Below are 13,549 nucleotides of genomic sequence, written 5' to 3'. Positions count from 1 at the left end.
ACAAAGCATGCACACACTCATCCAACACAAAGCATGCACACACTCATCCAACACAAAGCATGCACACATTCATTCACACACAATAATAATACATTAAAACAAGAAGTTTGCTGGGCAGTGGTGGCACATGCCTTTAATCCCAGTACTTAGAAGGCAGAGGCAGGCGGATATCTGAGTTGGAGGCCAGCCTGGTCTACAGAGTGAGTTCCAGGACAGCCAGGGCTACACAGAGAAACTCTGTCTCGAAAAACCAAAAAAAACCAAACCAAAACAAAAACAAAAAAACCAAACCCAAAAACAAAAACCCAAGAAGTTTGGGCTGGTGAGATGCTCAGCAGCTGGATGCACTGTGCTTTGGCCTAGCAGCCTGAGTTCAATCCCTGGGACCCACATGATAGACTCAACTTCCGTGAGTTGTCCTCTGACATTCAAATGAATGTTAGGTCATGCTCACTTAGCTCCTAACACACAACTAAATGCAGTAAAAACTTAAATAAAATTTTAAAAAAGAAGGAAAGTGACTAATTGGCATTAAGAAATAAAATACGTTTTTACATAATATTAAGTTAGAATTCAAGGAAATGGGTTTCACGGTGGAACTGTCTTATATACATGTCATATGCTGTTCTCATTTGTTTCCTTTCCTCAGTTAAACAGGGCACATGTCACACATGCAAGTAATCCAGGCATTCCTAAGGCAGGAATCAGGAGGATTGAACTCAGGAGTTCAAAGCCAGTCTGACCTACACAGTGAACTTCAGGCCAGCCTTGGCGACATTGCATAACTCTTGTCTCAAGAAAAAAATGAAAACAATCAAATATCCCTTCTTAATTCCAGATTAAACAGGCATTTAAATGTAATAATGATCTCAGGGCTGGGGGCAGGGAAACATCCGTAAATTACATAATTGGGGAACTGGAAAAAATGAACATGACCTATATAATAGAATTAAAATCTCTCAGTATGAAACTTCCTAAAAATAACCATTGTATGTGGTAATAGAAGACAATGTTTGCTTTGCTTTGCTGCCTTGCTTGTGATAGGATCTCTATATACAGTCCTGGGCTGACCTGGACTTTGCTAAGTAGACCAAGCTGGACTCAAGCTCACAGAAATCCTGCCTCTGCTTCCCCAGTGCTGGGATTAAAAGTGTACACTACCACATTTATCCAAAAAAGATAGATTTTTCTTAAAGGCAAAGTGCCAACACTAAAAAGCCATTATTCATAAATTTGCTATTACCAATTTGTATCAATCTGGTGGGTAGGGTCACCCTTTCAGGAAGCAGATTAAACAGGCATGTAACGCACTTAGACACTACCGACCTCGTACTAGCTTCCATCCCAGCTCTGGAAATGGAAGAGGATCCATGGCAGGAGCATCCCTAGGATACAGAGAGTAAAGAATCTCCAGAGAAGTACTGTCCCTCCATCACTGTATACAGATTTGGTCCAGCTGAGTGAGGCACTCCGTCTGCTTTGAATAGTCCACCTCGTTCTATGCAGCTACCAGCAGAGGGCGCTGCACACCCAGCTAACTGATACAGCTGCACGTAAAGACTTCAAGCTTACGGGGATGGAAACAGGTGGAATTGCTGAATCACCCAGCTGAGAAGCTAGAAAGACTGCATCGGGCCTCTGTGGTGCCCAGGTATGACACTTCTCAGTCTTTCCCTCCGGATCACAAGCTCAGAAATCTCTGGCTTACCTTCTGCCTGTATTCGTACACATCAGAGCTGGGCAAATATTAACAACTGTTGCTATTTCTGGCAACCAACAAAAGCTCACACATGTATCCACCAGAAGTAACCAGTCCTTTATACTGGGGACTGAAGCGCTTCCTACCACAAGCCCCCCCCCCCGCCCCCTTACAGGAGCCTTTCACATCCAGACCACTTCCTACATGGAGACCCCATACAGGTTAGATCCTGGCAAAACTCATACTCCATGTCCACCTCTTAATGCACTCCCCAAGCCCCCAACATCTGTCCTTCTGCAACAGGGTCTCATGACCCCGGAGAGGCTTGCAAGTCCCTAGGTCCCCACAAATGGCCAGAGGACTCACACTCCAGCTGGCACCAGAGGCTGGAACTTCCACTGCTCCTCCTCACAGTCCAGGAAAAGTCGGTTCATGATCTTGTTCTTCTCCTCAGGGGGGATGAAGTTCTCAATGATGAGGTACCTGAGGGGCGGTGGGTACAAGGCAGAAATGGAGGGAGGGAAGGAGAGAGCTCATCACAGAGGAAACAGAGGCGGGGAGAACAAGGGTGGAAGGGGCGCCATTGCCACACAATAATGGAACTTGAAGACCACAGCTTCTAATGCAAAGTCTATGGGCCCAGGGCCCTGAGGGTTATTTTCCACTAGCACTCAGCATGTACTCTGACGGGGGAGGTGGAGCCATCAAAGTAGGTTGAGAAAGTAGAACTACTTAAAAGCTGGCCAATCTCATGAGCTCCAGGTTCACTGAGAGACCCAGTCTCAATAATAATAATAATGATGATAATAGTAGTAGTAGTAGTAGTAGTAGTAGTAGTAGTAGTAGTAGTAATGTTCAGTGAAACCCAGTCTCAATAATAATAATAATAATAATAATAATAATAATAATAATAATAATAATAATAAATGTCAACCCATGTCCCCCTTTTGTGAATCACACCTTTAGGCCCAAAACACCAAAGACATACAAGCTGGATAGCCTACACGTGTTAACACAGTAACTGGGAAGCTGAAGCAGGGGGATAGCTGAAAGTTTCAAGACTACTTGAGCTACAGAGTGGGACCCTGTCTCAAAAAAAAAAAAAAAAACAAAACCCCAGAAATGCAAACAAGGGGGGGGCACAGACATGTGAGTGCATAGTCAAACTATGGCTTTCAGAAGACTCTCCACAGAGGCCCTGGGAAGAGACTGTGGGGACCCAGAACCAGAAGAGGAGCCAGCCCTACTTGAGCTTGAGTTCCCGGGTCTGCTCATTCTGCGCCTCCTCCAGGTCTTGCCGCACTCGGATGTACTCCTCATGTTGGTCCTGGATCTCGGCTTTCACCGCCTGTAGCTTGGCATAGAGCTGTACATACACAAGTGTATCTCAGAGGTGTTCAGTCAGGCCTCAGTTACCCAAGCCTGGGCTTCCCGGGCTGAGGCTGGGGATACTGCTCTGAACTCAAAATGGCTGTTCTTCCCTATGAGTCAGGATGGGCAATCTCAAGGGCTGCTGTTGTCCCTCCCTGTGATTCAGTTCCATCCATATCATGGATGGCGCTCTCTCTCTCTCTCTCTCTCTCTCTCTCTCTCTCTCTCTCCAATATATACATATATATATGTATATGTGTATATATATGTGTGTGTGTATATATGTGTGTATATATACATATATATATGTGTATATATACATATATACACATATATACACACACACATATATACATACATACATATATATGTATATATGTGTATGTGTATATATATGTATGTATTATGTGTGTATGATGGAGTGTTCAAACAGAAAGAGAACTGAGGGAATGCTAGTCTGACACCCTCTCTTTACAGGTGAGAAAGATAAGATGTATACCAACTGAAAGGTCATAACTGATCAAAAAAAAGAGTAGAGCCAGGCTGGACGGTGGTGGCTCACACCTTTAATCCCAGCACTTGAGAGGCAGAAACAGGTGGGTATCTTGATTTTGAGGCCAGCCTGGTCTACAGAGTGAATTCTAGGACAGCCAGGGCTACACAGAGAAACCAGTCTCAATTCAAAAAACCAAAAGAATTAAATAAATACAAATAAACAAACAAACAAAAAAGCATGGAACCTGTCTCATTTTGGAGATCCATGGTTAGGGTTGGAGGTTAAATGAGTTGGGAAGATAACCCACTCAAAAGGAAGGGCATGAGAGCCAGCAATGGCTCTCCCATTCCCTCCAAACTGCTGAGTGCTGTACTAGTAACCACTATAAGGACTAGGTCTGGCCAGCTGGAGGTGACCACAACAATAATCCTGGGGCCTCCTGGTACTCTTCCCTGAGTCCACACTGCAATTTTCTTTCTTTCTTTCTTTCTTTCTTTCTTTTCTTTTCTTTTCTTTTCTTTTTTTTTTTTCGAGACAGGGTTCCTCTGTGTAGCCTTGGCTGTCCTGGAACTCATTCTGTAGACCAGGCTGACCTCAAACTCAGAAATCTGCCTGCCTCTGCCTCCCAAGTGCTGGGATTAAAGGCGTCCACCACCACCGCCCGGCCACACTGCAATTTTCTACCCCTAGACCCCATCTCAGGTCACAAATGTCCATGACTTTTGCAGGATCCAGGCGGCCAGATTCTTTTTTTTTTTTTTTCTATTATATGTAAGTACACTGTAGCTGTCTTCAGACACTCCAGAAGAGAGCATCAAATCTCATTATGGATGGTTGTGAGCCATCACGTGGTGGCTGGGATTTGAACTTACAACATTTGGAAGAGCAGTTGGTGCTCTTAACCGCTGAGCCATCTCTCCAGCCCCACAGATTCTTGTCCCTTGGTGTGGTGTGGACATAAAGTCTCCTTAGTCACGTCACATTCCCTGACCCAGCTACCAAAACTAGGATTCATTGGTAACTCCCAAAGTAGAGAAGTCAGCCAGGATCGTGAGTGAGGATGGCCACACTGTAGACTGGAAGTGATACCCTGACACCAGATGCCTGTCTCCTGGCTGCCCCCGACCCCACAGCCCAAACAGTATAGCTCAGGGGTTGAGTGATGGGGAGGGACCTTTGAGGCACACCCTCTTAGGCAGCGGCCTGTTTACCCCGCTGCGCATCTTACCTTCTTGAGTTTCTTGGTTTTAACTTCCACCTCCTGCTGCAAGGACGAGTAGGTACCACGTAACTCCATGGTCTCTTCATCGCGGAGCAGCATCTCCTGCTGCATTTCCCGCTCACGACGTTTCTAGAGGAAGGGAGCGCAAGGAGATCACAAGAGAAGACCACGCCCAGTGGGAGGGAGGATACGGGAGCACAGGGGCTGGCTCAGTTTGCCTGTTGTAGCACCTAACTTTTTCATGGACACAGTCCCCTTTTCTCAGATCCTGTGAATACAACTTCGTCAGCTGTGGCCCTGTGTGCATGGAAGCCCTAGCCCTAAGAGCTGGCATACCCTTTATAGTTGATTGGTAACTAACTCGATGACTTAGGAAACAGCCACACAGCTGGCAATGGACAACCCTGTGAAGGCACAGGAGTCTTGTGGAGGCTAACTGCATGGGAAGCTGCCACTTCCTTTCATCGAAAGAGAGACCCCAAGCTGGTACACCCAGGGAGTCCAAGCGACTTAGCTTGGGTTTTGCATTATAATTCCAGGATTCCTAGTCCATCAGGGCTTATGGCCCCAAGCAACCCAACCCATGACCCCAAGGTCATATGCTTCAGGGAACCGGAAGCCAGCAGCCTTACCTGTTCCGCTATCTCCTGCCGCTTCAGTTCCAACATCTTCTGTTGCTCATTGGTGTGATCCATGATGTTCCGCCCTCCAATGAGTAGCTTGCTTTCCATGGCCTGAGAACACAAGGGAGGGGGCGGGGTCAAAGATGGGATTGACAAAGGTGTATACCATCTCAATTTTGGACTTTTTGTTTGTTGGTCACAGGGTCTAACCTTAAACCTTCTATGCTGTGGAGGACAACAGCGCTAGGATTACAAGCATGTTCCAGAACATAGCTTTATTGGTTTGGCTGTTTTGATTTTGGGGTTTTGTTTGTTTGTTTGTTTGTTTGTTTTTTGAGTCAGGGTTTCTCTGTGTAACAGCACTGGTTGTCCTGGAACTCACTTTGTAGACCAGGCTGGTCTTGAACTCACAGAGATAGGCCTGCCTTGGCCTCCCTAGTGCTGGGATTAAAGATGTGCACTACCACATACGGCCCTTTACTTTGCTTTTTGAGAAGGAATCTCACTATGTAATAATGTTGTCTAACCTGGTACTTACACTGTAGGCCAGGTTAGCCTGCAAGTTGTGGAAATCCTCCTGTTTCTACCACCTGAGTGCAGGGATTACAGGTATTTGTCATCATGCCTGTTGACAGTTTAAGATTTTCAGCCCGATTGTGGTAAGACCCACATTTAACCCCAGCATTCAGGAGGCAGAGGCAGGTAACACTCTGTGAATATTAAGGCCAGCCTAGTCTAAAGAGCAAGTTCTAGGCCAGCCAGGGCTTCACAGAAAAACCCTGTCTTAGAAAGAGATAGATAGATAGATAGATAGATAGATAGATAGATAGATAGATAGATGATAGATAGATAGATAGATGATAGATAGATAGATAGATGATAGATAGATAGATAGATAGATAGATAGATAGATAGATAGATAGATAGGTTGGTTCTCTTCCTCCCTCCATCCCTTTATGTAATGTAGCCAAGGATAACTTGAACTTCTGATTTTCCTGCTTCTACTCTGTAAGTCCTCTCCAAGCAGGACCACAGAGCAGAGACTCCGCTCCTTTCCCTTTGATCCTTTTAGGAGAAGACTTAAGGCATATCCAGATGGAGCCTTGTAGCCGCTGATGGGAATGGAGTTTTCCCCTCTGGTCCCTGGAGCTGGAGCACAAAGCTTCTACTGTGAACAGGATCCTTAAGGATGAAAAGAAGAGAGAAGCCCTTTGGGAATATAAGGCACCTGATCTCTGCTATGGAGACAAGGAGCTGCTGGGTCACCATGCCTGCGAGGAGGGTGGGTGGCAATCTATTCCTGGCAGCCGAGCCCCAGATGGCATGCAGCAGGAAGAGAAATGGCCGCCACTGGGTAGCCCAACCCTGTACTGAGTAGTTCCTGACTCAGGAAGACAACTCATCACTGGGGCAGCAGGAAACCTTGGGCTAATCTTGGGCTGCTAAGGAAATCAAAACAACCCAAGGGAGAGATTCCACAGCAACAGGGGACAAAATGAGGCCTCAGAGGCTGCATCAGCTTTAGACACCACCTAAAAGACTCTGCCTCTGCCCACTAAGCAGGAGACCCAGCCAGGCACTGCCTCGGTCCTCACATCTGCACTATCAGAACATCACTTCCTTTCTGGACAGCTCACAAGCACAGGGAGCACAATGTCAGGTGCTAAATAGAACCCTCAACGTAGTGAACATCTCAGATCGGAGACTGTTCATCTCCCCATGTAACAAATGAAGAGAGAGAGGGAGGGGAGGGGAGGGGACAGAGGGAGGAAGGATAACTAGTCTTGGACCACCAATGAGAAAATAACAGAGATCTGCATTTCATGTTCCCAGCTTTGCTGAGAGACCCATGCTGTGTGAAAGCCTCTCTGCCCCCAATCAGTGCTTTCAGCAGGTGCTTCCCAAACCCAGTGCTGACACAAAAATGGGTTTCTACGAAGTGTGACTCCTTGAAATGCACCGTCACTGTTGGGACGAAGAGGGCACTTTCCTCAGGCAGCCAGTGGCCCTCTGATCTCATTGCTGGCCTCTTGGAAGGTTGACATCACCTTGAGCCACTGGAATAAACTGGCTGTCTCCCCACTGGAATTTGTCCCAGTGGAACCAGCTGACATGTCTTCGGGTGAGCTCTCAGAGCTTGGGGGTGCTGCCAGACTGGGGCGGGGAGAATGGGCAGCCCTCTTGGAGCATCAGGTCACTGGGAACAGAGCAGGACAGGGGTAAAAGTAGGCTGTGGGGAGGTCAGAAGCTGGCTTGTGCGGTATGGCAGTGGATGGTTGGAGTGGCAGGAGCCTCACATCAGGCCCGTACAGTCACAAAGACAAAGGAGAGAGCAAGGGCCATGGAGAGGCAGGCTATTCTTGATGCACACCACAGCCCCCTGCACCCTGGGTGATGGCAGTCCTTGATTCACACCCCAGTCCTCTGCACCCTGGGTGATGACAATCCTTGATTCACACCACAGCCCCCTGCACCCTGGGTGACTGTCTCTCCATCTAGCCAGCCCATTGTTGTCACAGAATTAACTCATCTTGATTTCTCTTGTATAGCTCTCCACTTTGATGCCCTTGGCGGCTTGCCTCAGCACAGCTTCGCGCTCACCCCTATGAATGGCCAGTCACCATCAAACGTTTTTCAGTGGAGTTTACATCCCTGTCTCCTCTTCGTCCTTACTAATACTGACCTCACTAAAATGTTTAAGACTAGCCTGGACCACCCACAGGCTTTTACAGTCCCAGTTTCCTCTTCCATCCACCTGGGTCTCCAAAAAACACAAGTCTAAATAATATCTCCTCTGCTCAAATTATCCAAGGGGCTTGCTTCTACTCCCCACAGGAGGATATCTGACACTGTCGCTGTCGTCTTCCTATTCCACAGCTTCCTGGAAAACTGCTGCTCATCTTGAAAGACCTAGCAAGGAACAGCTTAGGAAAATGTCTTCGATCCCTGCAAAGCTCAAGTTCAGACCTCCTCCATAACCAGGGCACACTCCTACTGTTTCCCCATTAGGACCATTGCCTGTTTCATCCCATTAGCTTCATGGAGGCAAGAATCATGCCTCCCTCATATGTCAGGGTCCCAACACAGTCCTTGACGGGAAGCAGTGCCCGATGAGTGTTTGAGGAATGGTACAGAATCCTTGGGCTCATTCAGAGACAGGTCCCAATCCTTTTTTACTGGACTCCATGCCAGCTTCTTTTATCCATCACCTCATGTCCCCTGTCATGGGGAATCAGCCACCGGGAAGCCCAGCAATGCGGTGGGAGAGGCGTGAAGTAAAGCCCGGTGCTGTTGAGGACCACGGGTAACTGACCCCCTAACACCGGGATAACAGGTCTTCAACGACCTGCTGTCGGTCCAGTCTCCACATCTGGCACATTGTCCACTCCAGCCCTGAGCCTTTACATTTCCCTCAGCACTTTATGTAACTCTAGCATCCTTTACTTTGGCGTTAAGTGAAAAGACAATACTTCTCAAATTTTGCCGCATATCGGAATCTCCTGGGAAAGTACCAGGCCACCCAGACTCTGCATTTGGCTCTGTGGACGTGACTTTGTGGGTAGAAGGCTTGCTGTGTAAGCATAATAAACCTGAGTTCAGTGCAGCAGTGCTAAGAGGGGTGATGGAGACAGGAAGGTCACTGTGGCCTGCTGGCCAGCCAGTCTAGGGTCACTGACAGACCTTGTCTGAAACAATAAGGTGGGTAGAGATAGAGGGAGATAGTAATGTCAAAATCTGGCTTCTTCCGACACATACAAGCTTTAGGACACGTGTGAGTAGGCGTGCGCACGCGCACACAAACACACACACACACACACACACACACACACACACACACATCTGCATTTTCCTAAGTCCCCAGGTGACTTATGTGTCCCTGTGTTGAGGTCTTTAGAAATTGAACCAGCTAGCCAGGCGGTGGTAGTGCCCGCCTTTAATCCCAGCACTTGGGAGGCAGAGACAAGCAGATTTCTGAGTTTGAGGCCAGCCTGGTATACAGAGTGAGTTCCAGGACAGCCAGGGCTACACAGAGAAACCCTGTCTCAAAAAACCAAAAGAAAAAAAGAAATCGAACCAGCTACAGGACAAGCAACACGTTTTCAGGAAAAGAAGATTGCACCTGACCTCTCAGAGTTCTTTCAAACTGAGACAAAATTACTGCAGCACTAGGGAAGCCAGTTCCCAGAACTTTAGATGTTAAAATGTCCCGTGAGAAGGTTGTACATCAGTTGTCATTCAGCATTGCATGAGGACGTGGGGGATGGAGAAAGGAAAGTGGGTTGGGGAAGGAAACACAAACAGTGTGGGAAAATGTCTAAGTGTGGGATGGCAGAACTGATCTGTTAGAAATTATTCAAGGAAGTTGGGCAGTGGTGATGCACACCTTTGATCCTGGCTCTCAGTAGGCAGACTTGGGGAGATCTCTGTAAGTTCCAGGCCAGCCAAGGCTATATAGAGAAACTATCTTAAAAAACAAACAAACAAACAAAACAAAGCTGAGCAGTGGTGGCGCATGCCTTTAATCCCAGCACTTGGGAGGCAGAGGCAGGCGGATTTCCAAGTTTGAGGCCAGCCTGGTCTACAGAGTGAGTTCCAGGACAGCCAGGGCTATACAGAGAAACCCTGTTTCAAAAAACCAAACAAACAAACAAACAAAAAAAACAAAACAAAACAAAACAAAGGGGCTGGAGAGATGGCTCAGTGGTTAAGAGCACTGACTGCTCTTCTGAAGGTCGTGAGTTCAAATCCCAGCACCCACATGGTGGCTCACAACCACCCATAACAAATCTAACACCCTCTTCTGGAGTGTCTGAAGACAGTTACAATGTACTTACATATAATAAATAAATAAACCTTTACAAAAAAAAAAAAACCAAAACAAAACAAAACAAAGGGCTGGGGCTGGAGAGATGGCTCAGAGGTTAAGAGCACTGGCTGCTCTTCCAAAGGTCATGAGTGCAATTCCCAGCAACCACATAGTGGCTCACAACCATCTGTAATTGGATCCAATGACAGTGACAGTGCACTCATGTATACATAAAATAAATAAATAAATCTTAATGCAAACAAACAAACAAGAAACCCCCCCAAAAAAAAAAACTGTACAAGAAAGGATGTACTAATTAAACGCTCAATTTCACAGACACCCTCAAATCATTCTAGGTCATAAGGAACAACGTGAGCTGACTAAAAAAATAAATAAAGGCAGGCAGGTAGACTTCTGTTACAGCTTTCCATCTGAGAGGAAAGTGATCCTAACTCTGCTCATTAGATGATAGCTGTGGGCAAGAAGCTGTGAGCCAGAACAGGACAGGAGAGGGACAGGAAGGATTCTCTACTGCTCCCAGAAGATAGCAAGCAGCTTAATATGCTGCCACAGCCAAAGATCCTACAGCAGCGGCCGGGGACCTTTGTGAAGGCTTTTTGGAAACAAAACGAATTATCCTCTTGCAGAGAGCAAATGATGCAGCCAGATCTGGAATGCTGTGTACGGTTCCATTTAGAATCTCCAGAGACTCAAAAGAGACAGGAGAGTCAGAGAAGGGCAGTAAAGACCTTCCCATGGCTGCTGTCAGAGACGGAAAATAGGATTCTTCAGGCTGCAAAGACAAAGAAGGTTAGGAGACTAGGCCCAGAGATGATAAAATCAAAAAACGGTGGTAAGGAGGAAGCACCCCTTCAACCCAGAACACAGACCGAGAGTACACGTGGGATTTCAAAGGAAGCAGGTTTCGGGACACCCAAAGGAAAGATTGCCTGGGCCTTTAAACCCTAGCACTTGGGAGGAGGGAGAAAAGAAGATGGAGAGTTCCAGGCCAGCTTGGGCTACAGGGGACCCAGCCTCAAAAACAATGATTGAGAGAGGCTGGAGAGATGGCTCAGTGCTTAAGAGCATTGCATCTGCTGCTCTTGTAGCAGACACAAGCCTGGTTTCCAGCACCCATGTCAGGTGGCTCACAAATGCCTGTGAGTTCAGCTCTAGGGGACTGATGTCCCCTTCTGGCTTCAGGAGCCTGCACTCCTGTGGTGCAAGCACACACACACACACACACACACACACACACACACACACACACACTGATAACAAATTAACATTAAAAAATCACAAGCCGCTGGGCCGTGGTGGCACACACCTTTAATCCCAGCACTTGGGAGGCAGAGGCAGGTGGATTTCTAACAGCCAAGGCTACACAGAGAAACCCTTGTCTCGAAAAAAAGAAAAAAGAAAAAAGAAATCCACCGGCCCCTGTCTCCCAAGTGTGGGATTAAAGGTGTGCACCACTGCTGCATGGCTTTTATTTTGTTTTTGAGACAGTGTTGCTGTGTAGTGAGATTGACCTGGAACTCACTGTATAGACTAGGCTCTCCTTGAACTCACGTGATCCTTCTGCCATTCGGCATGTTCCATGATGCCCAGCTTGGGTGACTGTTGAGTAAACATGTCGACCTTTGATATATAGCAGAACTGTCTATCCAGCCTCCATCTTCCCCTGGTACCTATATCTAGGCTCACATTCTCCTTATCCAAAGGCTATATATTACCTGGCTATATATCCCATCTGCACATCGTCAGACAGAATATGAGCTGGCAATCAGACCTGGCATCTAGAGCATCAACCAGGACTATATGAGTCCCTAAGGTCCCAGCCACTCACCCACAGTCACCATGGCATGAGTCTCAGCCTGCTTTCTGTAAGAACCTCTTGAACCTAGAACTGCTGCAAGATCTCTCTCCTGCTGGCCCGACCTCCATTAAAATCTCCCGGATGATAACTACCTGCCCACTTCCACCCCATTCTATTTATTCAGTGTCCCTCTCCTCAGCTGGTCCTGCCCAAGCCAAATGACTACTGAATCTGCATTATTGCTTTCTTGCTAAGTAAGTCTCACACACTTACCCAAACCCTCAGTGTCTGCCAGGTTTGGCAGACAAAACCAGTCTTGTGTTAGAAGAGGGGGCTGGTCCTGGTGTAAAATCAAGATTGGGGGCCAGGGGCAAAGTCTCAGCCCAGGCTATTTGACTCCCACTCTCTGAAATATGTTACAAACCAGTTTCTTTGGGTTTTTTGTTTGTTTGTTTGTTTTGTTTTTCTTTTTCTGTTCTTTCTGAGGATTGCACGCTCATCTCCTTTGCCTTAGAGATCTCTTTCCTTAGCCATCACCTGTGGAAAGCGGAGGGACAAGAAGCCTCTAACCCTTGTCCAGTTCAAGCTGGGCGTGTGGGGCAGAGGGGCTGCCATTTGGGCTGCTGGTCCTAAGGAAAATTTCCCTGGAGCTCTTAGCTGTGTTAGTCAGTGCTTCCTTTGCGATTTCTCAGGGGAAGGGTGTGGGTGGGCGGGTGGGGCCTGGAGACAGGGCATTTGCCTCTCTGGATGTTAAATATGTTCAGCATGAGTAAATGGGCCACGGGATAGAGTAGATCTGGTTGGGAGCTCCAAGGCACATGGTCTGAGTCTTGAGAGAGGGAAACTGAGCACACAATGACCAAGTAGACCTTGAGAGTCATCGCTGAAGACCTCCATGCATTCGAGACAAGACATAGAGGCCCAGGAACACAGCTCTCCAAGCCTGGTGTCACCTGACTAAGGAGTCTGTGTGAATAACTCCTGTTATATTAACTCTACACTTTCTGAGTAATTTCCCAATTTGATTAGGGCTCCGCCTCGGGTTATCAGAGGCAGTCAGCTGCTGTACAATTAACAGGATCACCACAGGGGACATGTCAGTTTGTAGCCACGGCCTCGAATTTTCAAAGGTCACTTTTCCCAGTTCCAGGGAGCAGGAGTATACAACCAGAGGCTGAACTGTGCATGGAGGCATACACCTGTGATCCTAGTACTTGAGAGGCTAAGGCAGGAAGTCTACAACTCAAGGCCAACCTGTGCTACACAGCAAGATTTCAGTAGCAAGAAGGGAGGGGAAAAGAGAGGGAGGGAGGCTAGGGGATTTTGATCAGTTGCTTGCTTAATATACAAGAGACCCTGAGTTTGATCCTCAGCACCTCAAAAACCAGGTATGGTGACACATTACTATAGATGTGCCCTAAGAGACAGACAAAGAGACAGGGGAGAGAAAGAGAGAGAGAGAGAGACAGATAGACAGACAGACAGACAGACAGACAGACCAGAGGAGGGAGC

At 47.2% G+C, this 13,549-nt stretch overlaps 1 protein-coding gene across 1 annotated transcript in view; it reads right to left on the bottom strand.

The window, feature by feature from the left end:
- Nucleotides 1-13,549, bottom strand: part of Kif3c (kinesin family member 3C) — a 44,216-nt gene that overhangs the window by 12,980 nt on the left and 17,687 nt on the right. Inside the window, exons 2-5 of the mRNA XM_031356002.1 lie at nucleotides 5,421-5,522; nucleotides 4,795-4,917; nucleotides 2,947-3,065; nucleotides 2,066-2,182 (exon numbers count right to left, since the gene is read on the bottom strand). Of these exons, the coding sequence (XP_031211862.1) occupies nucleotides 2,066-2,182; nucleotides 2,947-3,065; nucleotides 4,795-4,917; nucleotides 5,421-5,522 (461 nt within the window). The remainder of the gene's footprint in view (nucleotides 1-2,065; nucleotides 2,183-2,946; nucleotides 3,066-4,794; nucleotides 4,918-5,420; nucleotides 5,523-13,549) is intronic.

Source organism: Mastomys coucha, unplaced genomic scaffold, assembly GCF_008632895.1.
Source record: "Mastomys coucha isolate ucsf_1 unplaced genomic scaffold, UCSF_Mcou_1 pScaffold6, whole genome shotgun sequence".
Lineage (NCBI taxonomy): Eukaryota > Metazoa > Chordata > Mammalia > Rodentia > Muridae > Mastomys > Mastomys coucha.
This window is presented reverse-complemented; position numbering and strand designations above follow the sequence as displayed.